The 27,533-nt window shown below is 57.8% G+C and overlaps 1 protein-coding gene across 2 annotated transcripts; it reads right to left on the reverse strand.

Moving 5' to 3' along the window:
* On the reverse strand, positions 1-27,328 carry SYNGR1 (synaptogyrin 1). Of its 2 annotated transcripts, none has more exons than XM_055327890.1 (4): positions 27,172-27,328; positions 9,506-9,743; positions 8,064-8,209; positions 1-3,788 (listed from the first exon to the last, which is right to left on the reverse strand). In XM_055327890.1, the coding sequence occupies exons 1-4, from the start codon at positions 27,268-27,270 to the stop codon at positions 3,567-3,569; spliced, it is 705 nt and encodes a 234-aa protein (XP_055183865.1). In that variant the 5' UTR covers positions 27,271-27,328; the 3' UTR covers positions 1-3,566. The 2 variants fall into 2 exon arrangements, with proteins under 2 accessions (XP_055183865.1, XP_055183866.1); XM_055327891.1 differs by lacking the exon at positions 1-3,788 and adding an exon at positions 6,076-6,377.
* Positions 27,329-27,533: the final 205 nt, after the last annotated feature.

The following is a 27,533-nucleotide window of genomic DNA, read 5'->3' on the forward strand; positions in this document are numbered from 1 at the left end:
TGGGTTTGTCTTCACTTTATTACTATGTCACCAGAAGTCACCACCTTCACTTGGTTCACCACAAATGGACAGATGTCATAAAGGAGGGTGCCGCGGGGCCACTGGATTCACTCTTGAGACTTAACCAGGTGGTGAGGGAGTCCAGAGTAGGGGCCCAGGATGGGGACCACCATTCACTGCACGCACGCACACACACATAGATATAATTATGGAGCCTTATATTATACATCTTATATATAGAAAATATATATATTTATACTATACACAGGCAGTTACGCTGCGGGAGGGCAGGGACACCCAGACAAGGGCTGTGGGCACCAGGGGTTGGGGAGAGTCACACCAAGGGTTCAGCTCTGGGAGATGGCGGGATCAGCCCCTCCTCCCACAAACTCTTGGGAGGGGTGCTTCCCCTTCCTGCTCCTTAGAGAATCAAAGGGGTGTTGGGCCAAGGTTGGGGGGCCCTTCAGGGCTAACAAGTGGGGGCTCTTGGTTACATGGGGAAGCCTTGGGGGACCCCCAAGTCTTTGAAGATCAAAAACCACCAGGGAAGGTTGGAATAGGGGAGCGGATGCCAGTCCCCAGGGAATTAGTCATTGATTGTCACACCGCCAGGTACCAGAGGTCATATCCAGGCAGACAGCGGGTGACTGTGTAGGATGAGTGTTAACTCAGAGGCAGGAGACCTAGATCCCCAACCTCTAACTCGGTGCACGACTGTGGACAAGCGACTGTCTTCCCGGCCGACTCTACCATCTCTAAGGGTCCTTGCCGCTCTGAACTTGTGTGGAACCCAGTTTTCCTGGGCCCTCGCTTGTGCTTGGTGGAAGGAGGGAGCCCAAACTCGGCAAGTCAGGCCATGGGGGAGGGGGAGATTCTCCAAAAAAAGCCTTGGAAGCAAGGGAGAGGCAGAGGGAGGCAGCAGGTAGAGAAAAGAGGACACCATTGGCCCGCGAGCACAGGCTCTAAGTCTGGGGCCCCTGGGGGGCTGTCCTCAGCCAGTGGAAGCAGGACATCCCTACCGGCCGGCCTCCCGGAAGGGGCGTCAGGAGCCCTAGGTCTCAGCCGAATCCTGCCCTCCCACATCTCACACTCTCCGTTTCTCACTCCATCACTGGCTGGCCCCTGCCAACACCCTGCCTGATGGTGGGATCATGTCTGGGCTGTACCCCAGGTAGAGCGAGTAACACAAAGTGAGAAGATTCCGTGCCCCTCACTCCTGGCAGGGGTCCTATAAAGTCTCCGGGTCTGGGGTGGCAGGGAGAGTCTATAAGAAACACCCAGGGGTTGGGGGAAGCGTAAGTGGTACCCTGTCCCCCAGCTCAGTATCACGAGCAGCTGGTCCATTCCCAGGGAGAACCGACGGGCAGCACCCTGGGGTCTCCTGGTGTCCATCAGCAGGGGAGGTGTCTGATAGGGAGTGGGTGAGGGGAAGGACCGCTCTCAGCGTCCTGCGTGGGCACAGAACTCATTTTACCAGCAACACACCCACAACCGCCCACACCCTTCCCTGCTTCCAAAACCTGGTCTGGTACAGGTTCCATCCCATCTCCACCTGGGCCACGGGGGGGGGGGGGGCACCAGACACCACAGAGCCCCTTCCCCAGATGTGGAAAACTGAAGTCAACAACAACCAGCTGTTGCTCAGCTGTCTGGGGTTCTCTCCTGCTGCTGCTGCCCCTCGGGAGTCCTGGAACAGGCGTAAATTCAGATCCATGCTCCACTGCTAGCTCCTTAACACTCACTTCCTGAGCCTCAGTTTCCCCTTCTGTTAAGGGGAGGGATGCTACTTCTCTACCTAGGAAATTCTTTCTCCTTCCCTCACTGCTGTGCTGACTGCTACCCATCCTCCTGGCCCCTCCCAGGGGCGCCTCATCCTCTGCCCTCTGGTGGACCCTGGGTACAGTGGCTGGCATGGGGCTCATCTCTGTATGGCCAGCGAGCATCTCTCCAGAGTCCCTGGCACAGGATAGCTGCTGAGTCAACAGGCAAGTGTGTATCCCTTGCCTCGGAGGGTTCTCGGGGGCGGGGCACGGGGCGCTGGTGGTGGGAACATCCAGCACGGCGCCAAGCCGCGACCCCCTGGGGCTGGACAGTGGACGAGGGGCCCCGTGTCTCCCCACACCTCTCTCTCTAAGGTCTCCCCATCCCTTGAGGCTCAGGAAAGAGCCCACCTGAGCAAGAGTCCCTCCCTGCCCCCAACCGTCCTTGTGCCTTTGGAGACACCTGCTATCATCTCCACTGCAGCCTACCACGAGCCAGGGGCTCTCAGTGTTCATCCTGGGAGCAGTTTGTCTCACGGCAGCGGCTTGAAGGCTGGCCTTGCTGGCTCCAGAGCCCCTGCCCTCTCTGTTCTCATCAGGCCTCCTGGAAGGCCGGTGGAAGGCCCCTCTGCGTCCTTGGCTGTTCCAGCCCCTGAGCCCCCTGGCTACCCCTGACTGGGGGGAAGATGACACAGTGTCCCGGATCAGTTCTGTTTCCTGGGAGGTCACAAGAGCAGGGCAGGGAATTGGGCCACCTGCTGGGTGGCTGGAGCCAAGAAACCCAGGCAGTGAGCCCAGCTCTGCCACTTTGTTGCTCCCTGTTCTGGGCCTCCCCGTCCACCCAGCCCTGGGCAAGGACGATGGTCAGTCCTTTGGGAGGCCAGAAAGAGGGTGCTGAGCTCCCGGTTGGGCACGCACAGCCCGGAGCAAGACATGGGGAGACAAGCGAGTGAGGCAAGTCCCTTTGGCCTCCCACCCTGGAGGGGTTGAGGGAGAGGCTGGGGGGATGTGGGGAGGGGGCCTGGAGGCAGGGCTCTCCCACCATGGGGAGCAGCAGAACAGAACAGGCCCCTGGCTTGCAGCAGAATCAGGGTATCTCATGGGCTGAGGTCCCCAAGCTCTCCCAGAGTGACAGAAGCACTGACAGTGGAGTCCTGGGCTTGGGATGGGGAGGGCAGGGAGGACAGGGGCCAGCAGGTACTCTGCAGTCAGTCTTGGCCCCAACTCTATTACTGGCTGCCTGAGTGACCCTGGGCAAGGGGCCTTGACCTCTCTGGGCCTTGGTGTCCTCAACCATAAAATGGAGACAGCCCCAGCACTCGTAGTAGGACTGGGCAACAGCCCCAGTGTCCTGTACCTGTTCACATCTACCCTGGAGCCAAACCTTCCCAGCATCGTCCCAGTCTATCTTTCACACCAGTTCCCACCTCTGGTACCAGTGGGGCTCCTCTGTACCTCGCCTTCCCCATCCTGGGACCATCTGTCTCTCACCACTGGTGTCAAGCACATAGTGACACACAGTAGGCACTCGATGAATGCTCCATGACACAATCGATGAATGCAAACACCCCCAGCCCCTGCTGGACAGACTTGCACACACATGTAGACGCACCCCCAACACCTTACTGCCCCACCCCATCCTGAGCTGCCCTTGACCCCAGTGGAACAACCCAGAGGCTGCTGAAGAACTGGGCAGGGCAGCTTGGGAGGGAGCAGGGTCTGGGTGTGGGCAGGGGGAAAGGGGGGCTGGCGGGGGGCGGCTGGGACCGGGGCAGGGACAGGCGAGGGGTAGGTGGTCACTGCAGCTCAGTAGCCCTGCGACTGGTAGCCCTGGGGCTCAGTGTCAAAGGCGTTGGCCGGCTGCTGGTAGGTACCGCCCATGCCAGCAGGGTCTGGCCCGGCGCTGGGCTCCACGTAGGGGGCGTAAGGCATGCTGGAGTCCTGGCTGGGGTCCATGTAGTCCTGGGAGAAGAGGGCCGAGTCGGCGCCAATCTGGTACCGCTGGAAAGCCAGCACAGCCTGGCCCGCCTGGGGACGGGGGCCGGCGGAGACAAGGACAGACGGGAGGGGGTGGTTAGAGGAGAGACAAGAAAAGCGGGTTAGTGGCAATTAGTTCACAGGACACAGGCAATAGCGGTTAAATATCCTCGAAGCACCGAAGATGAAACCCAGCGGGACCCAGGGCCAGTCTGTCCTGCAGCCAGCCCTCCACACACCTGGAGCCACCCTGTCCATCCAGCCAGAAGGACCTTCAGAAGTCACCTGCCCCGTGTCCCCCATCCCCAGCAGTCACTACGCATCACTAAAAGTTCTTCGCTGTGGAGTGTAGCCCAAAGGCCACCACATCCTCCTCAAACTGTGTTCTCAGGGCTGTTATGTGGCACGGGGAAAAATATTTCTTGGTGGGACAGAGAATAGGTGGTATCTCCTCAAAGCCGGCCTCTCTTGCAGCTGGGTGTAACCACGTAACTAAGTTCTGGCCAGCAAATCGCCCCCAGTCCTTCGTCCTACCCTTTGGCCTGACGCCTGGAATGCAGATGTGGCAGCTAGAGCTCTAGCTGCCACCAGGGACCACGAGGTCCATGAGCCGAAATGTAGGGACAGAAGAGGCCCGGGTCACTGTAAAGACTTCTGGAGCCACTTGGCCAGTTCTGGGCTGTCTTCTCACACCTGGGCTTCATTTACACCGCAGCTACTTACAATTTCAGTCGCTGCTGAACTTAATTCTAACTGAAACACTTGGTCAAACAAGTTTGGGAGTAAAATAAGTTTTAAGACCATAGGACTTGTCAGAGCCTTGATTGATGCATGCTGGGATCCCCAAGGGAAAACTATGGCAAGCAGCATTTGCCAACCTTATCTGACCTGTAGGGGAAAGACTGGTCTACAGTGTATGTACGTAGGTGGGAAATTCTTTTTGAGGAACATCTACTACATTGTTATTAAGGATGATGATGACCACACCAAGCTAGGGAATAAATTTTAAAGCATAGTTTTTAGGTTTACATTGAAAGCCTTCTCCAAAGATCTTTTCAGCGGGTAATCCAAGATGGAAAGATGCTAATGCTCCACATACCCACTCTTGGGATGGGAGGACTGAGGCTCAGTTAAGGGAGGCCTCACGGCAGACTTAGTGCCAGAACCCAGACCTGAACACAGAGGTCCTGCCTCTTTCCAGGCCACAGCCCTCCTCATCTCCTTCCCTTTCATCAGACCCCTGAGAAGGCAATAAACCAACGAGGAACCCAAAAAGGCCATCTGGTGAGAGGCAGGAGAAGTGGGCTTGGCATTTTAATTCTAGAAAGTTCCAGAAGCCCAGTGACTAGGCACTGGCTTTTTATTTGTGTCGTTGGTAAAAGCTCTGAGCTCAGGCAGCCCTTCCTGAATGGCGGCCGTGTAAAGCAGTGCAGGAGCCCGAGAAAGGCAGATCAGGCGTAAAGGGGTCCAGCTGAGGAAATCAGGCTTCCCTTGGCTAGTCAGTGCAAGAGGCCACAAGAGCCTGGTAGGGGCTGGGGGGCAGGGGACCCTGCTGGACAGGGGTGCAAAGGGGAGGCTGGGAGTTCTGCTCAGAGCCCAGGGACCTGGTGGTGCGCCTGGCCTCGCTTCTTCAGAGCAGGACATACTCCCCCATGCAGCAAGCCGTCTGCACTTGTATGCCTCTAGTGTTAGGAAGCTCACTCTCTTTGTAGGTCGCCCTGGGGGCCTGTTGCTCTCATACCGCCTCAACTCCTGCAGAGAGTGGAGGGATAGGAGCTTCCCGCCCGCCCAGGCAGCTGGAGGCTATGTAGAATTGGGAGGCCAGAGTCTTTTGGAAGAACCAAGACTCATGGCATGAGAATTGCCCCCAGAGTAGGGATTATGGGAGTGTGTCTGACTCCTGGGAATAAATGAATGCATGAAAGAACTACATTTATTGAGCATCTCTGTGCCAAGCCCTGTGCCAGCCTTTGTTTCATCCATGCGATAGCCCAGAGAGGTTGGTCCATCAGGTAGTGGACTGTGCTCAGGGATGTGGGGTTTGCCTAGGGTCACACAGCATATGAGAGCAGAGCCAGGTGAGGAAGCCTCTGACGTCCTCGGCCAGGCCTCCCTTAGCAGCTAGCCTCCATGGGGACCGTAAGGTCAACCTTCACGCTGCAGCAAGGGACTCACACTGTGTCTGCAGTCAGCACCCTGGCAGCCCAGAGATGAGCCACCTCCAACCCTCCAATAGCCCCCGGCAGTCTGTTTGAGGGGAAATTTTGTTTGTCTTCCCCTCTCTGGCCTGTGGGCTCCTGGGGCCAAGGACCCCGTCTGATTCATCACTAGGCACAAAACAGCTCAATAAATGTTTACTGAATGAATGGACAGGTGAAACATAAAGGAGGCAACAGATGAGTAAGTGGCGACTCAGAACTGGCTTCACAGGCCAGCCTTCCCCTGCGCTGCACGCCCTGATTCTGGCTGCTCCAGGCAGCAGGCCACCCCCACACCCTGCCACTGGGCATGATACAGGGCGGCCCTGCCTCTGGAAGCCGGGCAGGCCTATGGCTGTGCCGAGGTGGGAAACAGTGTGCTGTACTCCTCCTGGAAGGTAAGGTCCTTGAATCTCCGTACGGCCAGGGCTGCAGTCAGGCTCTGCCAGGAGAGAGCAGGGGTGAGGCCAGTGGGGAAGGGCTGGGGAGAGGCAGATGTGCCAGCGGGGAGGCTGGGTTCGGTGGCCAGTGGGCTCCTGTCAGGCGGGCTTTGGGACCTGCCCCTGGAAGTCCTGATGTCCAATCACCCACTCCTCCTTTGTGAACCCACCCCCACCTCAGGGCTCACAGCTCCAAACCTGTCCCTGCAGGGCTGGGTGGGCTGGGTGGTCCCCACACAAGGACACCTTCCCTGGTCTGAGATGCCCTGGGGTCACTGGATTCCTCCAGCCCAGCCTTGAGGACACGGGGGTGGGAGGGTGGGGGTGGGGAGGAGGGGTGCTGGTATGACCACAGCTGGTGAGCTGGGGCCTGAACCACAGGTGCTCTCCAGATTCCAGCTCCTAATATTACATGGGGTAGGGGGGTGCCAAGAGAAAATGGATTTTCAGGGGCCCTCAGAAAGAGCAGGAAGTTGGGCAGCCCAGGTGGCTCAGCGGTTTAGCACCGTCTTCAGCCCGGGGCGTGATCCTGGAGACCTGGGATCGAGTCCCACATCCAGCTCCCTGCGTGGAGCCTGCTTCTCTCCCTCTGCCTGCGTCTCTGCCTCTCTCTGTCTCTCTCTCATGAATAAATAAATAAAATCTTTAACAAACAAACAAAAAAGAGCATGAAGTCACTGCAGGGCAAGCCCTGGAGGGCAGGGGGACAGGGAGGGCTGGCTGTAGCTCCCTTTGCAGGATGGGCCCCAGGGGCTCCTCACCACAGGTGGCACCTAGGACTGCCGGAAGGCCTGCAAGGAAGGGGGAAGCCTTGGGATGGGGGCCTGGAGCCAAGGTAACCCCAGATATCTGCAGGAGGGAGATGATAAGAGAATACATCAAGGCGGCCTGGAACCAGTGGGGAAGGGGCCCAGCCTGGTCCGGAGCCTGCAGAGGGGAAGAGGTGCCATCTGGCCAGTTGGGCTCAGAGACATTCTTTGACCCACACAGTATTTTTTTTTTTTTAACTTGAATAAATTACTGATACATAAAGATCAGATTTCACACAGAAATTCAGACTTCTGGCTTCTCTGGAAAACAGGAGACCTGGCCTGTGTGGATCCCCATTTCTGCTTTGGGACAGGGGCCGAGGGTGCCCTTTGTTGGGGTAGGTACCTGCCACCTGGCCCACTCATCATTCCTCATGTGCTGCCCACCTGCCCCGTGGGCATCTGAGTTTGTGACACCCTCCCTCCCCAAATTCAATCTCCTGATTTTACAGATGGGAAGATGGAGGCCACCCCACGATGTGGCCCAGGTTTCCTGACGCCTAGGCCTGGGCTCCTTCCCAGCCTCGGAACTGCAAAGCCATATCTTCCCGTCTGGGTCCCTGCTTGTGTCTGTAACAGGTTATAGAAAACGCCCACGATCCAACTGCCAGAGTGGTTGGGAGGGACGTTCGTGATCACTGGAGGGGTGCTATGTGCCAAAGTGAGGGTCTACTGGCCCTAGGTGACTGTCCTTGCTGGCACTGGCAACAGCCTCCTTCCTTAGGAAGCAGCTCATGTGAGTGTCAAAGAGAGAAACGGGGGCCGTGTGGGCCCCAGGAAGCAGAATGGAGTCCCCAGCTCAGCTACCAGGCCACCAGCTCAGGACCCTAGCTGGGGTGGGCGAGTGCGGGTGTATGGTGGGGCGGGCCGTGTACTCACCCATGTGAAGATGGAGAAGAAGGAGAAGGTGATGGCGGCTCGGGCCGCATCTGTCCCTTCATTCATCGGGTTGTCCTTGGGCTTGGACACCTGCCACTGGTTGGCCAGGAAGCAGAAGCCCACAAACCAGAGGAAGGCCCAGAAGGCTGGGGTGTCCACCGGGCCCAGGCAGAAGGGGCCAGGTGTGAGAGAGGGTGAGTGGGGAGGAACAGGGAGAGGTTCGGGAGCACGTCTCCCATGCTCCCCAAACCCCAAAGGGAGAGGCAAGGGCAGGGATGGGGCAGAGAGGGGAGCAGAGGGAAGGTGGGTCAGACGCAGAGTGGGAGAGACGGCACAGAAAGGGGCCGGCCGTGCAGACAGCAAGGCCAGGAGTAGCCCCGGGGAGAGCCAGAGGCAGTGAGGGGAGGGAAGGCAGGAGAGACAGAGAAAAAAAGTCAGTCAGCTTGGGCGGGCATTTCTGTCATCTCAGCCAAACACAGATTTCCCAGCTGAATCCCTGCCTGGGGACCGCAGACCACCCTGCAGCAGTCTGGGAGGAGCTCAGATCTGAGGCCCCGGCCCACCCACCCACTGCAGCCTTCCAGAGAAGTGGGCAGAAGGAGGCTGCGGGGGGTGGGGGGGTGTCTGAGCACTGCCTTCTGTGCCTGCAGCCTCTCAAAGTCCAAAGCCCGAGGTTAGGGAGGGACCTCTAGAGCCGAGGCCTGGGGAGTTTAGCAGGGGGAGGTTCGTGGCAATATCTGTGGGCACCCAGAGTCTCCCCAGAGCTGCTCAGATAACGTGTGTGCCAAAGGGCTGGGGTGTCTAGGGCCCAACATCTCCCACATGGGCACTGCTGGGGAACCCAGCAGCTCCGTGGAATACACTTTGAGAACCATTCGTGTCATTCTAGCTTTCCAGTCTCAGGGACTGGCCTCACTGTTTACAGTCAGCCAGGCTCATCCTGAGAGTCTCAGGCCCGGTACTGGGGGTGTGTGTGGGGTCCCAGCCAGAGACGTGAGACCCGAGACCTCCCTGCCCCTCAACCAAAGCACCCAGTGATGATCAGACTCTCAGAACTCGCAGGGACAGAGGTCGGGTCATCTCTGCCAAAGGCTGTTTCCGTAGGACAGGGGCAGCAAGTCATGTCAGGTCCCCACCCTCCCTGGGCCTGGACAGCGCAAGGCCAGCAGCCCTGCGTCACTTGTCACGTGGTTCCCCCGAGGTGGCCCAGGCCTCTGAAGGGCAGGAAGCCATGTCCCCTCCCTGCTGGGGAGCCGAGGGCTGTTCCAGGGACTCGGGCCAACCCCCGCTCCCCCCACTCCCTGCTGCCAGCCACGTGACCCCCGCCGGTCCCCTCACCCACCTGCGCCTCCTCATCTGGAAAGCGGGAGAATGCAGGTGGGAGGACAGCCCGCGGCAGGCTCTGCGGGGCCAGGGGGCGCCCACTGGGGCGGGGGACTCACCTGAGACCCCAATGTCAGACAGGACGGCCTTCTTGCGGTCCTTGACACTGCTGATCTGAGGGAAGTACACGTCCAGGGCCAGGTAGAGCAGGCAGGTGAGGAAGGCGAGCACGCCCACGGTCACACCGTAGCTGCAGGCGCTGGGGTTGCGGTTGTAGATGCAGAACGTCTCACCTCCCGAGTTGCTGTTGAGGTAGCCCTCGTTCACGATGGAGCCGAACACCACGATGGAGAACACCTGTCAGGGTGGGGACAGGCCAGGCCGGGCTTGGAGAAGGGTATACGGTTGGGCAGCCTGCTGCCTGCCCTGACCCTTGCCCCAGTGAGCCCTCTTCACCCCACATGGCCACAGGGCTGCAGTTAAGCAGGCATTTCAGCGGGGAGGCTCAGAGAAGGCAGGCGACTCGCTTAGGGTGGCACAGCACAGGAGGGGACGATCACCTCCTTCCTCAGCCTTGGGCACTAAGGACCCTCTGAATACAGGTCCGGCCCTACTGCTCCCCCACCCAGGTCCTGAGAGGTCTTCCTGCACCCTGACACCAAGATTCCTCCGGGACTGGACCTGGCCTCCTGAGTGGTGTCATGCCCTTCTGGGAGATGGACCTGCCCAGCCCCAGCCTGTGCTCCCCACCCCTCTGTGGAGCCTCAGATCCTGTCCCTGGGTCCAACTCTTCCCTGTTGCCCAGGCCCTGCAAATGGAAGGTGTGATAAATGAACAAGTATCACTAGGGATGCCTGGGTGGCTCGGTTGGTTGGGCATCTGACTCTTGATTTCTGGTCATGAGCTCAGGGTTGGGAGATTGAGCCTCACACTGGGCTCCCGGGGGCTCAGCCAAGAGTCTGCTTCAGATTTTCTTCCTCTGCCCCTTCCCTTGCTCATGTAATCTCATGTGCACGCACGCACACTCTCATGCACGTGCATTCTCTAAATAAATAAATAAATAAGTAAGTAAATAAATAAATAAGTCTTTAAAAAAAAAAAGTAAGGGCGCCTGGGTGTCTCAGTTGGTTAAGCCTCGGACTCTTGATTTTGGCTTGGGTCATGATCTCTGGGTCCTGGGATTAAGCCCTGTGGCCAGCTCTATGCTCAGCAGAGAGTATGCATGGAGTTTTCTCCCTCTGCCCCTCCCACCACTCATTCTTGTTCTATCTCAAATAAATACATTAATTTTTTAAAAAAGTAACACCAGTCACAATCCTGCCAATTACAAAGTGACGTGCACTATCCCCACTGCGGTGCAGGTGGGACCTCAGTTAACTCAACAACCCTCTGTGACAGGTCTATTGCAGCTGGGTAGGCAGCCAGACAAGATGGCTCCGGCTCCCAGACTTCACCACCCGGTACTCACACCCTTGTGCAACCTTCTTCCCCTTGAGTGTGAGCTGGGCCTTGTGATTCACTCCTAACCAACAGAATATTGCAAACAAGTGATGGATAACATCTCTGTGAGGAGATTACAAATACTTTGGCTTCCACCTTGCTTACCCTATCTTGCCACTCCCTGGTTGCTCACTCTAATGGAGGAAGTGGCCATGTTTTGAGCCGCCCTATGGAGAGGCATGGAACGTGGCATGGAACTGAGGGAGGCCTCCAGCCAATAGTCAGCAGGGAATGGAGCCCCTCAGCCCATAAGGGATTGAGTCCTGCCAGCACCACATAAGTGAAGTTGAAAACGGATCCACGCTCAGCCTTCAGATAAGACCACAGCTCTGGCTGACAACACCCTGTAACTCATGAGGGACCCTGTGGCAGTCACTGAGCAGGTGCTGACATCAGAAACTAGGAAATGGCAAGTGTTTGTTGTTTTAAGCCACTTCATTTTGGGATGTTTCAATATACAGCAACAGTTAACTAATCCATCAGTATCATCGACATTTGGCAGATAAGACAGTTAAGGTGCAAGTATTGATTAATGTTACCAGAGTCATAAAAACTGGTAAGTTTTTGGAGTCCAGGGCACAGATCCTAAATTTCAGGTTTTGGGGTGCCTAGGTAGGTCAGTCGGTTAAGCCTCTGACTTTGGCTCAGTTCATGATCTCAAGGTCCTGGGATCAAGCCCCATGTTGGGCTCCCTTCTCAGTGGGGAGTCTACTTGTCTCTTTCCCTCTACACCTCCCCCTGCTGTGTGTGCTGATCATAAGAGAGAGAGAGAGAGAGTGCACAAGCAGGGTGGAGGGGCAGAGGGAGAAGCAGACTCCCCACTGAACGGGGAGCCTGACATGGGGCCAAATCCCAGGACCCCAGGATCATGACCTGACCCAAAGGCAGATGTTTAACCAGATGAGCCACCCAGGTGCCCCTAAATAAATAAAATCTTAAAAAAAAAAAAAAAAGTTCATGCTTTCTCCTCCTACCTTTCTCCTCCCCTGAAACTGAGGGTGACGAGGCCCAGACTCAACAAGTGGAGCCTCGGGTGTGTCCTGGGGATTTTTATTGTCTGTTTTCACTTCTTTGTATTTTCCAATTTTGCTAAAGTAAGAAACTACCATTTCAGGCCCATTTTCATCCTCAGCTAATGTTCACGATAGGCAGTAACTCTGTCGCAGGTGTGGGGAAAAAATATGAGAAGCATTATTATTTTTTGAATCTCATCCTCCCAAGATGTCTTTATTTCTTTTTTTTTTTTTTCAGATGTCTGTATTTCATGTGGGTTTTGTAACATACTGGAACTGCTGGTATAGTAGTGACGTATATAAAACAAAAACGTCTATATTTAACACAAGGGTTGATTCAAATGTTTTTTTCCTAAAGTAGACATGACCAAAAGTTTGGAGACCACTGGTTCATGACACTGTATGTTAAGAAGAAGTCTAACACAAATTCAGCACCCACGCTGTCTCATGGCCACCACTGCCCACGCCAACCCAGCCCCTCCTCGTTCCCCTGGGTGCCGCTTAGCCCCCAGTGGGTCTCTCGGCTTTTTTTTTTTTTCTCGGCTTTCAATGTAACCCTCCAAAGAAGAATTCTAACCCAAATGTCCATTGATGGATGAATGGAGAAACAAGTTGTGGTATATCCACATAATAGAATAGTTTTCAATCATTAAAAAACAAACAAACAAACAACAAAACACATGCAAGCTACAACTGGATGAACCTTAAAACAGGTGAAAAAAAAAGAGGCGAAAGGAGTCAAACACACAAGGTGGATGTGACATGACTTCTTTTAAGTACTGTGACTTTAATCGGCAAAACAGAGACAAAAAGCAGACCAGAGGTTTCCAGGGCTGCAGGAGGGGAAAATGGGGAGTGATTACTTAATGAGCATGGGGTGTCTTTTATTGGGTGATGAAAAGTTCTGAAACTAGAGAGGGGATAGTTGCACAACACAAATGCTACTGAGCTGTGCACTCTCAAATGCGTGAATTTTTCTGCGATTAAAAAAAAAAAAAGGTTAAGATTGTGGGGCTGTGTCCTAGTTCAATCACAAGCATGCAGGTGGGCCACGGTGGCCCGAGCCACACTTCTGCCAATCCAGACCTGAGTGTGTACGCACAGCCACAGTCCAGCCCCATGCAGGCATGCTCGCTCTCAGCGTGGCTCCGTCACAGGCTCTGCGTCCTCACAGTCACCCCAGCAAGTGCGGAGGGCAAGTCGTGCAGCTGGGAGTTGCTGGCTGTAGGAAAACTGATTCTCGGAAACAGTAGGTGGCACTGTTGTCAGCTGTACAGGCTGAACTTGAACCCCAGCGCCGGCTCTTGGGCCTGTGCTCTTTCCCACCTGACCTGCTGACGCTCAGCCTTAGGACGTGGGCCCTGAAGGGAGGGTAGTCTTTCCAGCCACCTGAGGGGCCCTGACTTCACAGCAATTGTCTACGGGATTCCTGGGCTCCTGACAATCTGGACGAGCAAGGCAGATGCTGGACACCAGGAGAGGAAGGCAGGCTCTGATGCCCAGTTGCCCGACCTGTGCACAGCACAACTCCCAGACTGCCACTCACGCAGCCCCTTGGACCTGTGCACCAACAGAAGTCCAAGGTTCCTACCAGGAACCTGCTAGGTCAGAAATTTGAGAACCAGCTCCAGGTGTCACCGGACATCCCCAATCCAGCAGAATGGAAAAGCCTCTTGATCAGAGGGCATTCCAGACACTGGAGGAGTCACACAGGGTTGCTGGAGTCAAATCCTAGGCCTGCTGCTTATGCTGTGAGGCCTCATGCAAGTGACAACCTCTCTGAGCCTCAGATTGGTCCTCTGCAAAAATTAACTTTCCCTGCAGGGCCACTGGAAGAACCACAAGCAAGTACCCTGAGCAGTGCAAGGGTTAACTCCTTTTTCAGGAGGCCTCAGGAAAGGAAGAGCACCAGGGAGACCCTCTGAGCAGCACTTTCCGACAGACTTGCTCCATCAGGGTGGGAACAAGCATGGACCCCCCTGCAGGCCAGAGGAGGTGGGAGGGGAGGAAGCAGGCGGGCGGAAGTCAGGGCTTTGGGGACAGCAGAGGAGGAACCATTAAGACAGGGCCCTCTTGGGAGAGAGAGAAGCAGGGAGTCCCTGGAGAGGCCAGGAGGCTCGTGCTGGAGAGAGTGTGTCCCCAGGAGGGTGAGCAACAAGATCGCAACATCCTCCAAGGAATCGGAGGGGCAGGTGTGTGCCAAGGTCAGCACAGAGAGAGGACGCTCTGTGCCAGCTCTGGTTCTCCTCCCCATCCCATGGTTCGGGCACACAGGGCACTCTGTGGTCAGGCACTCCTCGCGGGTCAGTCACCTTGGGCAAGTGACTTGCCTTCTCAGTCCCCTCATCCATAAGGCACGGCAACCAGAGCACCTAAACCACTGGCGTGCTGTGAGGAATGGATGAGGTCACACGTGTGTGGGCCTGCATGCATCAGGGAGTCAGCGTCCCCAAACGCCAGCCTGACACTGAACAAGCGGAACATATAATGAAGCACCGGCAGTGGTGATGCAGGGAGGGAGGAGGCAGTGGTCAGGGAAGGGAGGCGAAGCAGCAGTTTTTGAGCACAGATGAGAAGCAGCCAGCCTTGCCAAGATGAGGGGAAGCGTGTTTTGGGCAGAACAGAAAAGGCCAAAGCCGAAGGTGGAAGAACCCGGCCGGAGCCGGTGACCAAGGAGTGGGGTTGGAGAGGTGCATGACCGGGGAGGGAGGGAGGGAGGGTATGTGGGGGGGTGGGGGACTGGGCAAGGCCGGGTGGACCACAGTGGGCCACAGATACAGTCTGAGCTTCCAGGGCTGGCGGTCAAGGCCCCGGGTGTACGGCCCCCCTGCTTCTCCTGGGCCTCACCTCCCTCCAACTGCCCACCAGTCAGTGCTCCCCCACCCCACGCCCAGGCCTCCCTTGCACCCACCCACCCCTGGCACCATTCCCTCTCTGAACCTGGTTTCCACCTGCACAGGTTATGTTCTGTGGAGGTGGAGGCAGCTGTCACCCAGGTCCGCAGGGCCTGACCCCCAAGGCCTCCAGGGGCAGGGTGAGTTCAGGAGCCACTTTGGGCCTAAGAGCAGGTGGGTGACTTGATAGGACTTAGGTTTGGGTGCGATGGAGAAAAGTGTGTAGGGCCAGGGTGAAAGCCAGGAGACCCCCTGGGGGCTAAGCGGCGCCCAGGGGAGCGAGGAGGGGATGAGCTGGCATGGGCAGTGGTGGCCGTGGCCGTGGGACAGGGTGGATACTGAATTTGTATGGAAGGTAAAGCCACCAGCATCTACTGATGGGTCTGCCGTGGAGGATGAGGAAGGGCAAAGTGGGGCTGGGGGCCGGGACAGAGGAGCACCTGCCACATTCCCTGCAGGCTGCAGGGCTGGGCCAGGGCAGGGGAGCCTCACCTGGCCCTGGCCTGAGAGTCTACACAAGGAGAAGCGTTGCCAAGGACACACAACTGGTCCCTGTGGTCCCCTGACTCCCTCCAGGCTCCTGAAGGCCCAGCTTAACTTGGCCATTTAGCTGCTGTCCCTCCACCCATGTGGGAAGGAGCGCCCCGAGCAGGGATGGGCCTCTGGTTTCTGTTCCCTGGAGCCCCATCCACAGTGGGAGGGCGGGGGGCTCCCTCAGGATCTGTGGGGTGACCAAAATGCAAACCCCTAACTCCATGAGGCTCAATGTCTGGGGGCCTGCCCAGGGCTGCAGGTGGTCAGGGTGGCTGCAGACTCAGACCCAAGTCTCTCTGAGCCCCGAGCCAGTGCTTCCAGGGCTCCCAGTGCTCCCAGTCAGGCAGCCTCCAGGGGGACTCGCTAAGGCTGCATCTGCAGCAGGGAGCACTTGGAGCCGCCGCAGGAGATTATGTGGCTGTGGCCCAACTCCTGGGGCCTAGGGGATCTGCCAGAGGGATGGGACACAGGTCAGTGGCGGCAGAACCAGCGCCCTAGACACAGGACAGGGTGGCCTGGGGGCGGGGGTCCCGGAGAGGCCGCTGGTCTTGGGAAGGCCCAGGAAAAACAACCCCTTTTCCTGGAACTAAAGAAAATGCTAGAAAAAAGATTTTTTTTTTTTTTTTTAAGGCACAAATGTAAACGGGCCAAGGCTGTTTTTTTGCTGCCTTTATAATCCAATCCTGGGTCTTTTTAAAAATGGATTCCAGATGGCCGTTGGAACAGAGCTATGTCAAACTCAAAAAAACAAATCAGGGGTGCCTCAGGATCTCAGGATCTTGGGGGTACTGGATTCAGACAGACAGAAACAGAGACCCCAGAAGTGCCAGACCCCACCCTGGCCTCACCTCTCCCCCTCCCCGACCTGGCTTGGCCATCCCAGGTGGCCAGGACTCGCACAGCCACAGGCCGTTTGATAATTCTGCACCTGCTGTTCCCACCTCGCAGGACACCCTTCCCTACATTTTTCATCTTTCAAATAGGATGGAACTCCTTCTCACCCTTCAAAACTCTCCTCCACCCCGATCCTGCACACACTCCTGCTTGGGACTCACTTCTGGGTCTGTCTCCTCCAGGGGACCCTGAGCTAACCCACAGCCTCTGCAGGGGCTCTGCATCGACTGGGAGTGCCTGACAAAAATCATGTCACCTAATCCTCACCAAAACCTCTAAGGAAGGGCGCCTGGGCCGCTCAGTCGGTTAAGTGGCTGACTCTTGACTTCAGCTCAGGTCATGATCTCACAGTCTTGGGATGGAGCCCTGTGTCAGGCTCCATGCTGGGAGTGGAGGCTATTTAAGATTCTCTCTTGTTCTCCCTCTGCCCCTTTCCCCCTCCAATAAAAATAAAGTATCTTTAAAACCTTTAAGGAGGGGCACCTGGGTGGTTCAGTGGTTGAGCATCTGCCTGTGGCTCAGGGTGTGATCTTGGGGTCCTGGGATCGAGTCCCGCATCGGGCTCCCAGTGGGGAGCCTGCTTCTCCTTCTGCCTATGTCTCTGCCTCTCTCTGTGTCTCTCAAGAATAAAAAAAAAATTAAAAAAAAAAACCTCTAAGGAAAAAATAAATCTAAAAGCATCCCCACAAGTCAGGCTCACTTAGCCCATTTCACAGAGAAGGAAGCTGAGGCTCAGACAGCCCTGGACTCCAGCCGGCCCATACAGGCTGGCACATAGCAGGTAAGCAGGGTGCCAGGCTCTAGCCCAGGCTCTAACCCAGGCCTACCCCCCTCCAGACCTATTCCAGAATCCCTACCTTCAGCTGCCTCCCCAGGAGTGAATTCTACATCCCAAACTCCAGGACAAGCTAAGTCCCAGGACAGACACCTGCCGTGCCACTGCCCCACCACGCAGGAGAGGCTGGGCCCACCGGACTCCACATGCGCTCCCAGAGCTGGCAGGCTGCGTCTGCGCCCCTGCTGGGCGTCAGGCTGACCCGGCTCCACGGGGAGCTGTGCCAGCCGGCATGAGGGCCAGAGGTCGCTGCTATTTGCTGGGTGCTCCCCAGAGGCTGGCTCTAAACATCATTAGGCCTATGCTGGGTTTCCCCCCAGCTAAACTGTAGAGAGGGGAGCCCTTGGGTCTTGCCAGTTCCTTGCACTGTCCATCTCACCCCTACCGGGACATGTTCCCACTGGGCAGCTGGAGGAGCCCCCAGGCCCTGCCGCACCCTGCAGGCAGCCAGCTGACCTGCTCAGTAGCCCTGTGCTCCATGGTCTCGGCTGCTGCCCACCTCCAGGCTGCAACGCTGCCTGACCCAGGACAGCCTCCTCTCGGGCCTCCTTGCCTCCTCCCGTGGCAGCCAGCGGGTGCTCAGCCATCCCAACTCCTACCAGTCCCTCCCAAGGCTGAGGTAAAGTCCAGCCCCCTGGACGGCTCTGAGGTCCCCCTATGTGGGCTGCTGGTCTCACATCAGATCTCTCCAGCCCCAGTGACCTCCAGCACCCCTCCAGCACCAACACACTGGCTCCCACTCAGGAGCTCGAAGTCCAAACTGGGATCATCCTCTAAATGCCATCCAATATGGCGCTGGGCCTCTGGCTTCAACCTGCCCCCAAATAACTCAAATTACCCCATGTTCCCCACACTGGCTCAGGCCACTACCGCCTCTTGTCGTGATGACAACAACTACCCAGTCTCTTTATGTCCACTGCCACCCCCGCACCATCCCCTTTACAGCAGCTGGAGAGATCCCTTTAAACATGTCACTCCGCTGGTCCGTCCCCTGCCCCCCCCCCCCCCAGTGAATCCCCGCCTCACTGCAACCCCAGGGCTCCTGCCTTCCTCAGACTCCTTTTTCACCACTCTCCTTTAGCTCTCTCCCAAGTTCATTCCTGCCTCAGGGCCTTTGCACTTGGCTGTTCCCCCTGCCTGGAATACTCAGAGGTCCCCAGATCTCCCAGGTTGGCTCCTGCTGGTTCCTTCTCAACATCCAAATCTCAGGGCAAGACAACTACTCAGAGAAGCCCCCCGGACCTGACTTCCAGACACACAATATTCTCCAATACTCCGTCTTGTTTTCTTGAGAACACCATTACATGCAGGTGTCCCTACTTTACTGGTTCATTTTTGGGTGAACATCTCCATCCTTGGACCTAGAGGGAGGGTCAGGAAAGGCTCAAGGGGAGCAAAGAGCAAACCTGAAGTGGGCAGAGGCACAGACAGCATGGGAATCAGGAGAAAGGAGTATTCCCTCCTCAACATCCGCAGTTTGGGCCTCGGCTTGCACACCTCTGACCATGCGGAGCTCACTCTCTAAGAAGGGGGTGCTGCTGGGTCCTCTCCCTCACCTGGAGCTGAACCTGCCTCCCCGCTAGTGTCCCTACCAAAGTCCTCGATCCTGCCTCCTGGGCCCCAGGGAAAGGCTGCGAGGAAAGAAGTAGCTGTGCTTTTGAGGGATGAGTCAGGCTGCCAAGGCCCCCCCCTTCAGGGGACTGGGGCCCTGCATTGCGTAGGGTCATGTGAGGAAAATGGCTGGAGCCAACGCAGGGGCACATGACAGGCACTGGGCAGCCACTCTGTTTCCTGAAGAGCCTCCTGCGGAGCCGCAGGGCTGAGGTGGGGTCAGGTGGGGGCACTCCCGGGGTCCCTCCTCTCCTCCCCTCCCGGGCACCCTGTTCTGAAGCCTCAGATGTGACCTGCAGGGGATTAGGCCGTAATCTCCCTCCAAGCCATCCTTCAGGGCTTGGCCGTGGGGGCGGGGAGGGGGCTCTGCTGGGCAGAGCAAGCGGACCGTTGGCCCCGAGGTACTGACTTGCTGATCCGAGGGCTCCCCTCTGTCCCCACTGGCCCTGGCTCCACCGTCCTGTGGCTGTGGAAGTGCAGGGGGCAGGGGGAGACCAAAACCCAGAGCCAAGCTGCTTGACGGGCCTGGGCTGTTGCTGCGGGCCTGGGCTGCTGCTGCTGCTCGGTGGCAGGAGTACCCGCGTGGCCCCTCCCACAATCTGCCACGGCCACATCCTTCCTCACCCAGGCCCTGTCACCTCTGAACTTTCTGAGGTGGGGGGGGGCAGTGCCACCCGTGGAGAAGCACCGTGAACACTGACCACGCGCCGTCTGGGCCCTTCCTGGGCAGGACCCCGCTTATGCCCCAACGGCCCCATGAGGCACGCATTGCTCTCCCCATTTTGCAGATGGGGAAACCAAGGCTCTATGCGGTCTCTGCCTGACAGCATTTCTTTCCCTTGGCGGAATGTCTTCCGGCGGATAATCTGGTCCCAGGGCCTGCCTCAGTTTCTCAAGAAAAAGAAAAGACACAAAGAGGGAAATGCCTTCTGCTTTGAGAGTCTTTTCGGCAGCTCACAAGGGGCACAAAGGAAGCAGGGAGGAGACAGCAAGCCTGGGGGGGAGGGTGGAGGTGAGGGATGGGAGTGGAATCCTGAAAGGCTTCAAGGAGGAGGTGATACCTGAGTTGGGCCTTGAAGGCTGGGTGGGAAACCGTAAATAGGGACGGTGGGTGGAAAGAGGAAGGCAGAGCGGTGCAGTTTCCCACCTCGTTTCCCCACATATGGAGCCCTGACAGGACGCCGCGCACCACCTAGCACTAGGGACACAGTGATGTAATGGACGCAGACTCTGCCCCCCCAGAGCTTACCCCACGGGGGTGGCCACCTCTTCTCTGCTCTGGCGCACCTCTTGGCCTTTCCCACGACGCTCCTTCTGCCTGGAACTCCTCCTCCCCCTTCTCCACCTGGCTGGCCCCATTCTTCTTATCTCAACTATCTGTCACCTCCCAGGTCTGACCTGAGTGGGTGTCCCCTCACTCTGGCGTGCGCTCCTTTCTGTATTTTTTTTTTTTTTTACCGTTTCACCACCACATTTCCCTCCACCATGAGGCAAGGCCTCGGCAAAGGGCAGGCCCCCAGCACACCCCAGTGTGTGCCTTAAACAGAACAAGACAGCGTGTCTGTGTCCTGTGGCTGCTGGGTCCGAGCGGAGGACAGATAAACCCCTCACTGCCGGCCAGGTCAGGCTCAGAGAGCTGGTAATGACAAGTGACCGTGGATTTGGCAAGGAGGAGGTCACAGATGGTGGAGAGGAGGGAGAGAAAGCCTGAGCGGGCTGCAGGTGAGAAACTGAGGGAGAATCCTTGGAGACTGTGACCAGACAGTCTTCTAAAGGCCCCCGGGGGTGAGGAGAGCATTGGGCATCCAGAAGCCCAAGGGCAAGAGCCAGAGCGGCTGGAGGAGGGGGAGAGGGGGCGCTGGTGGCCGCAGTGAGGCGTGCAGGGTCACAAATGGGAGAGAGCCCAGGGGAGGGTGAGTGCCCCACGCAGGAGGCTGGAGCGGGGGCGCGGGTGGGTGAGACTGCGGGGGAGCCCAGATGGAGGGGTACAGGGAGGATGGGGCGAGGGCACAGCCCAAGGGTCCCAGGCCCAGGGCTGCTGGGATCGAGAATGAGAGAGAGCCGGTGAGGTGGCCACTTGAGCGCATGTAGCTGCTGGAAAGGTGGGCTGGGCCTCCTGCACCTGGGGCCTCCTGTGCACCTGGCTACACCTGGCGAGAGGGGCTCAGGCCAGGAGGAGAGGACTGCGGGAGGAGGCGAGGCCAGGGTGGGAGCAAGATCACAGAGTGGGCGCTACCATCACCAGGAATGAAGGCAGTGGCAGTGGTAGAGAGCGTGATGTTGAGGTGTAGGCGCCTTCAAGGAATTGGGGAGTGACCTGGGGCTGGCCCAAGATGAGGGGATCTAGTGTGGGCACAAGAGTCAGAGCTGAATGGTCTGGAAGCAGCCTTGGGAGCCAAGAGGACCCTGTCTCACCTCCAGGCTCAGCAGAGGGAAGGCATGAGAGAAAGAAGAGCCCCCTTAAGAAAGCTGGCAGGGGAGCAGGATCGTGGGGGGGTGTGACAGCAATTTACAATTAGGGGCATTCAGCGTGGGGCTAAAGACTTGGGGACACAGGCCACATCTTCTTGCCCCCTGGACCGTGAGCTGAGAGCCCCTGCTTGTTGGGGTTTCTGGATGACTGTGTTCTAAATAGTTCGGGCCTGGCAGCCAAGGGCGGTGGGAGCCAAACAGCCACCCTTTCCCCCCAGTCCCCTTCACCCCTTGGCTAGGAGGGCTGAGCATGATTCCATCCTGGAGGGGAAGTGTCCTTCAGAAACACAGGAGTATGAGCCGCCGTGCCAGGATCCAACCGACGCTCTGGGGCCCAGGCCCCCCTGCTGCAGGGGCCCCGAAAGCACTGTGGGGGTGTGGTTCATTATATCACTTCTCCAAAGACTAGACTGACCAGTACAAAAGTCCTCAACCTGGAGTCTACTAGGAGTGAGAGTGGGATTTCTTTGAGGATAAAGGTTGGGAAGCACCAGCCCAATCTGACTATCCTTTTCCCATCTGACAGGTGAGGCCCGGACCCCATGGCACCTTGCTCAGGTCACACCACCCATCCAGGTCAGAGGGGTTGCGGAATGTGGCTTCAGGCGTCCAGCCCGTGGGTACTTCCCAATGGCCTGTCCTGCCTCTCCTCCTACCGGACAGCTGGCTCTCCTGGTCTGGATGCCAAGTGTGGCTCCCTTGCCAGCTCTGCCATCTGCCCTTCCTTCCCTCCTGGTTCTTCCTCCTCTCCGCCCCTCCACCCTAGCCTTTGTTCTTTCTCCCCAGGCTGGGGCTTGCCTCCTGGCTTCCCCGTGAACAGGTGGACAGGCACAGGGGTCCCCGTAGGAGCAGGTCATGGGGCACTGCCCCTGTGTGGCTGGGGACTTCCTGAAGTGGGAAGCTGCAGGCTGTGATCCCAGCTACTCCAGTTAACCTCTCTGGGCCTCAGCTTCTCACCTACAGTGAAGTAACAGGGCAGCCTGGGTGGCTCAGCAGTTTAGCGCTGCCTTCGGCCCAGGGCCTGATCCTGGAGACCTGGGATCGAGTCCCACGTCAGGCTCCCTGCATGAAGCCTGCTTCTCCCTCTGTCTCTCTCTCTGTCTCTCAGATAAAAATCTTAAAAAAAAAATAAAGTGAGGTAACAAAATCTGCCCGACCGGGATGACACAGGCCTGGGAGGAGCAGATGTGCAGCAGGCCCTTTCAACTTCCATCTTTGCAAAGCTTCCAGTCAGCCCCAAATCTAACCATTCTAATCACAGGTCAGAGATGAGAGGAGAGGCCAGGATTATCCAAGGCCCTGCTCAGGTGATCCTGCTCCCCACACCAAACCCCAGGCTCCCCCAGGCTGCCACACTCCTGCACTGTGCATGAAGAAGTGCCTAAGATCCAAGGCAGGATCCCATCAATCAACTCCTCCTGAAGACCTCAGCCACCAGCCAGGGCCTCCTGAAGACCTCCTTGCCACTGACTCTGTCCTAGACCTGAGAGAGACGGACCAGCCGAAGGTCAGCCACAGGCAGATGAAAAGATAAAGAAGATTCCAAGCCTGTTAGTGATGAACGCCAAAGGAGCATGTGATCTACCTCCATGGACGTGGCCATGCCAGATGACTGGGAGAGGACAGGCTATATGAGGTCGCGCATTTCCTGCCAGGACACCTGCCCCCCACCCCGGAACCCTCTCAAGCCACACCTCCACCTGACAGTCACCGTGGCTGCCCACGGCCCTCAGATGAAGTCCAGTGTGTGCATCTGCCATCTAAGGCCTTTTGTGAGCCGCCTCCTACCTTACACTCTTGAGCACACTCACAGAGTGTGACGTCATTCTCACGCACCAGGGACCCCCAAGAGCTCACCATCATTTCTAAAGCCCAACCAGACCTCACGCCTCCAGATATTTGCACATGCTGTTCTCTCCACCTGGAATGCCCCTCCCCACTTCTTTATCAGAACCAACTCAGAAGTCACCTCCCCCTGGAAGCCCTCCATGCCCCCTGGCAGAGGCAGCTATTTCTACTGGATTTTCTTCTTGTAGTGTCTCAAGCCTCCCAAAGAGTGTGTGTCACCGGACCAAGAGCGTCTCTGATGGGACATGCAGGCTGATACCAGGCACGGACTTGGCATTTGCAGAATGAATGACTGAATGCCGGCGCTGGCCAGAGGCTCTCTCTCCACTCTGGACCCCTTTCACCCAGCCCACAGCTCCAGAATTTTGATGCAGGATGGCTACGGTACAGTGATCTGGATGGGAGAGGGGACGAGGGGTCTCATCTCGAAGCTGCTTTGTTCCCAAAGCAAGCTCAGGTTTTACGCTCAGCGTTCCCTGGGATGGTTGAGGGTGCTGATAAAAATGAGACCCACCCACCCCCACCTTGGGGCCACAGCGACCTAGACAGTAAGCCACGGAGAGTACACTGAATGTGGACCCCACAGACCTCCAGCCTGTGCCTCATTCTGTTACCTTACCCACCCTACTCACAGAATCCTGGGCCAAGGCCCTTCAGAAATCACCCCTGAAAACGCCAAAAACTCAAACATTTTAGCATTCTGTTTTGCTCAAATTGAACATTATAACAGCAACAACCCTCTCCTCTACCAGCGCCAATATTCCTTTGCCACAGGTCAGATTGACGACCCTCTAGAAGAGTGCAAAGTCCACAGACAAGGTGGTCCTTTACATGAAACCAGTTAGCTCCCTGCCGGAGCTCCATGCCCCCTCGTGGCTCCAGAACAAAGGTGCCCACCGATGGGCTGCAGTCCTGGCATACCTCTGACCAGGCTCAGCCTCCTCACTGCACCGGGGGGACCAAGGCAAGGGGTGGGGAAGCCCAGAGGCAGCCTGTTCCTGGCCCCCAGCCAGCATCACCTGGGTCAGAGGCAGCAGCTCCAAGCTCACCCCAGACACTGCCCCAACTTGGCCATTCCCTCCTGGCTCCAGGCAGGAAAGGTCCCAGTCAGTTGAGCCAGAGGGCTCGCCAGCTCCCTCCCCATGTAACCAACCAAAGCGCTCAATTCCTGCTGTGAATAACCACCCTACCAGGTCTGGGGGTCAGTGGGCAGGGAAGGGGCAGAGAGGGGCAGAGGAAGCCAAGAGGAGGTGCCGGGGGACCTGCTTCTGCCCCGGTGGCTCAGGTTCCAGGGAAGATCCAGGTTTGGAGAGGCCCTGAAGCTTTACAGGATGGGGGTCCCTCTTTCAGAAATGAGATCTGTCTTTCATAAATTCCATGAAATCACAAGCCCACGTGTGCGTGTGGCTAGGGCCACTCCAGGAGAAAGAAACACAGGAGTTGTTCTGGACAGAGTGACCAGTCATCCAGGTTTGTGTGAGATGAAAGGGCTCTTAGGACACAGGACTTTGGGTGCTAAAGCTGAGACAGTTCCAGCAAACCGGGATGAACTGGTCACCCCAGCCCTGGAGCTCAGGCTTTGTTAGCTTGAAGGTGAAGCCTGATGCCTCCCTGACCCCAAGGTGGGGTGCCCAGGGAGCACCAGAGCAAAGGATGGGTCACCAGGTGCATCTTCCGCATGCTCATCAGCGTGTTAAAGCATGTTAGCTCACTACATATTTTTGAAAAAGACTCGAAGGAAGCACTGCGCCTCCCTAAGTGGTGGGATCACACATGGTTTCTTTTTCCTGTTTTTATTGTGTTAAAAATCATATGACATAAAATGTACCATTTTAGTCATTTTTTAGCTGTACGGTGGTATAAGTACGGTATGTTTATGTTGTTGTGCGACCATCAGAAGTGAAGTTTATATTTTCCAAAAGTCATCACGCATTACTTTTGTGACCAGAAAAAAAAAAAAAACAACTATGTTTTGAAGGTGTCAATTGGCCTGTATCAGCAGATTTAGTAAAGCTTCATCAAGCTTTCCTCACACAAAGGTAAAGTCAGCAGAGCTAGAAGGCTGTGGGGGGATTTGGGCCTTAGATGGTGGTTGGCCCGGATGACCTTTATCCTTTCCAATCCTGGATTTCAGGATTGGGAGCAATTGATGTGCTTTTTGGAGACTCCAAGATTTGGGTTCGAACCCTCTGTCTGTCGCCTCCATGCTTGTAACCTCAGGACCCTCTGAGCCTGCTTCCTCAAGGGATGCAGTGGGGGACCTACCTAGGTAACCGTGTGTGGACCCCTGCACATGGTGGGTATTCCAGCAGTTACTTTCCTTCCTTCTGCTTGGGATGTCTCCCCACACCCTGACATGCACATGCAGAAACCCTGCTCATGCTTCAAGGCCCAATTTGATTATCACCTCCACGATGCCTCTCTGATTCCTGCAGCAGGGAGACCCCTAGGCTGGTTCTCATGGCCTGGGGAGACCCCTAGGCTGGCTCTCATGCCTGAGGGAGGCGGGGGGGCGGGGGGTGAACCTGGCTCCCTTCCCAGTGGGACTATAGGATCCCTGAGCACTAACGGCTGGATCTGAGTCATGCCGCCTTCCCTAGGGGCCCAGTGGACTTGATGAAGCTTTACTAAATGAAGCCATCACAGGCAGAAGTGACCCAAGCAGGCAAACTGCCCACACCTCCTCACAAAGCCAGTGGCTTCATCCTCCTGGGCCAGTGGCCCAGGGGCTGGCAAAGGGAAGCAGAGCACACAGCTGGCCCACCTAACCAGACAGGTGCCCCCCAGAGTTCCAGCTCTACCAAGGGCCAGTCGGGGTCTCTGGGGAGCTGGAGACTGGCACAGGTGAATGAATTCAGTGCCACAAAATCTTATGGATGTGCCTGGGGTAGCAGGCCCGCTGCCAGGCCCTGTGGTGCCACTGGGGCTTCCCCCCTCAATGAGCTCCCCATCTGATGGGTACATGAGAAGAAAGGGGTTTACACGAGGCCATGCTTCTTGTAGCACCAGGAGGAGCTTTTAACGTTTTCAAAGGACAGTTAGCTTCCATTCTCTCTGGGAGGCCAGAGATAAACACCCAAGCTGTCCCACCCATCAGACCCTAATATTACCCTGAAAACCCAGGAAATGAGGGACCTTGAGCACCCTGAGACTACAGCTGGCCTCAGGTGTAGCCCCTTGGGGTTGCTGACAGTGACCCTGCCCAGTGTCCCCAGTCCAAACCCTTCTGGTGTGGGCCCACAGGAACAGGCCCCAGGCCTGCAGAGCCTAGACCCTCTAGTGAGGGTGTCTGGGTAATGGCTAGGAAACCCGAGGGAGCCCCAGGCACCCCCTCCCGCAGCAGGCCTTCTTCCCCTGGGGTGCCGTCCAGACCATCTGAACCCCTCCCTCTCTGCTGGCAGTCCTGTCCCAGCTTCCTCCCCCACAACCCCAATTCTGAGCAGGGACCCCCTACTGCTGGGGGAATTCTGACCCCCACCAGGCCTCTCTCCCCTATCTTCCTCCCACAAGCATCCAGGTGTACTTGGGGGGGGCGGGGCGCGGTCATGGCTTGGGCGAAATACCAGAGCCCAAGGTAGCTCCTCCCACCTCTCAACAAATCGGGAAACTGAGGCATGAGAGAGAAGCTGCCGCTCCCCACCTCGGGACGCAGCTCTTCTTCCCCCAGGAACGTTTCTCGGGTGGTTCCCGGCCCAAGGTCACGCAGCTGCCGGGTGGAAGCCAGGTGTCCGGCTCCCGCCGCACCGCTCCATACCTTCCGGGCTAAGCCACCAAACCGGGTTTCCGGCCGTCTCCTCCTCGCGCGTCCACGGCGGGCGCGGCGTGCCCCGGTGAGGATCCACGCCCCGATCCACCCGCCCCCCCAAGGGCCACCTGGACCCCGGGCTCAGTCCCCACGGCCGCCGATCGCCGGGTGGCAGCGCGCAACCCGAGCCGCGAGCTGCAGAGCGCGGCCTGGAGGTCACCGCGATGGGGGGCCGCTCGCGAACCGGGGCGCCGAGCCCGCCCCCGCCCCCGCCCCCCGCCCCGGCCCCGGCCCCGGCCCCGGCAGGAGGGCGCGGCGGCCGCCCGCACCCCGTCCGCAAGGCTCCCCGCCGGCTGCCGCACCTTGGCCTGGGGTCCGCCCGGGCGCGCCACCCGCCACCCGCCACCGCCCGCGCGGCCGGGCCACCCGCCGTCCTTACCCAAGACACGACGCGCAGGATGGTGTGCGGCTGGCGGACCAGGGTGTGGGGGTCGAAGGCGCCCCCGGCTTTGCCCGCTCCGTACGCACCCCCTTCCATCGTGGCTGCACCCGCGCGGTGCCCCCCGCTCGGCGCGCCGCCGGCCCTGCGCGTGCGCGGCGCCCCCGCCCCCTCCCCGCCTCGCGCGGCCGGCGTCGCCCAGGGCCCCCGCCAGGGGGCGTCGTGCGCGAGGGGCGCGGGGCCGCGGGCGGGGGGCGCGCGCTGGTTCGCGGGGGCGCGCGTGCTGCGGGCGGGGGGGGGGCGCGCGCGCTGGTTCGCGGGGGCGCGCTCGTCGCTAGCGCCGCGACCTCCGCGGAGCCGGG

This window comes from Nyctereutes procyonoides, unplaced genomic scaffold, assembly GCF_905146905.1.
Source record: "Nyctereutes procyonoides isolate TBG_1078 unplaced genomic scaffold, NYPRO_anot_genome, whole genome shotgun sequence".
Taxonomy (NCBI): Eukaryota; Metazoa; Chordata; class Mammalia; order Carnivora; family Canidae; genus Nyctereutes; species Nyctereutes procyonoides.

Excerpts from the sequence above, each read along its gene's own strand:
- SYNGR1 (XM_055327890.1), bottom strand. The coding sequence starts at position 27,270 with ATGGAAGGGGGTGCGTACGGAGCGGGCAAAGCCGGGGGCGCCTTCGAC. Across the intron at positions 9,744-27,171 it reads TCCTGCGCGTCGTGTCTTGG|GTGTTCTCCATCGTGGTGTT; the intron begins GTAAGGACGGCG and ends CCACCCTGACAG. Across the intron at positions 3,789-8,063 it reads TCTTCTCCATCTTCACATGG|GCGGGCCAGGCTGTGCTGGC; the intron begins GTGAGTACACGG and ends CCCCGTCCCCAG.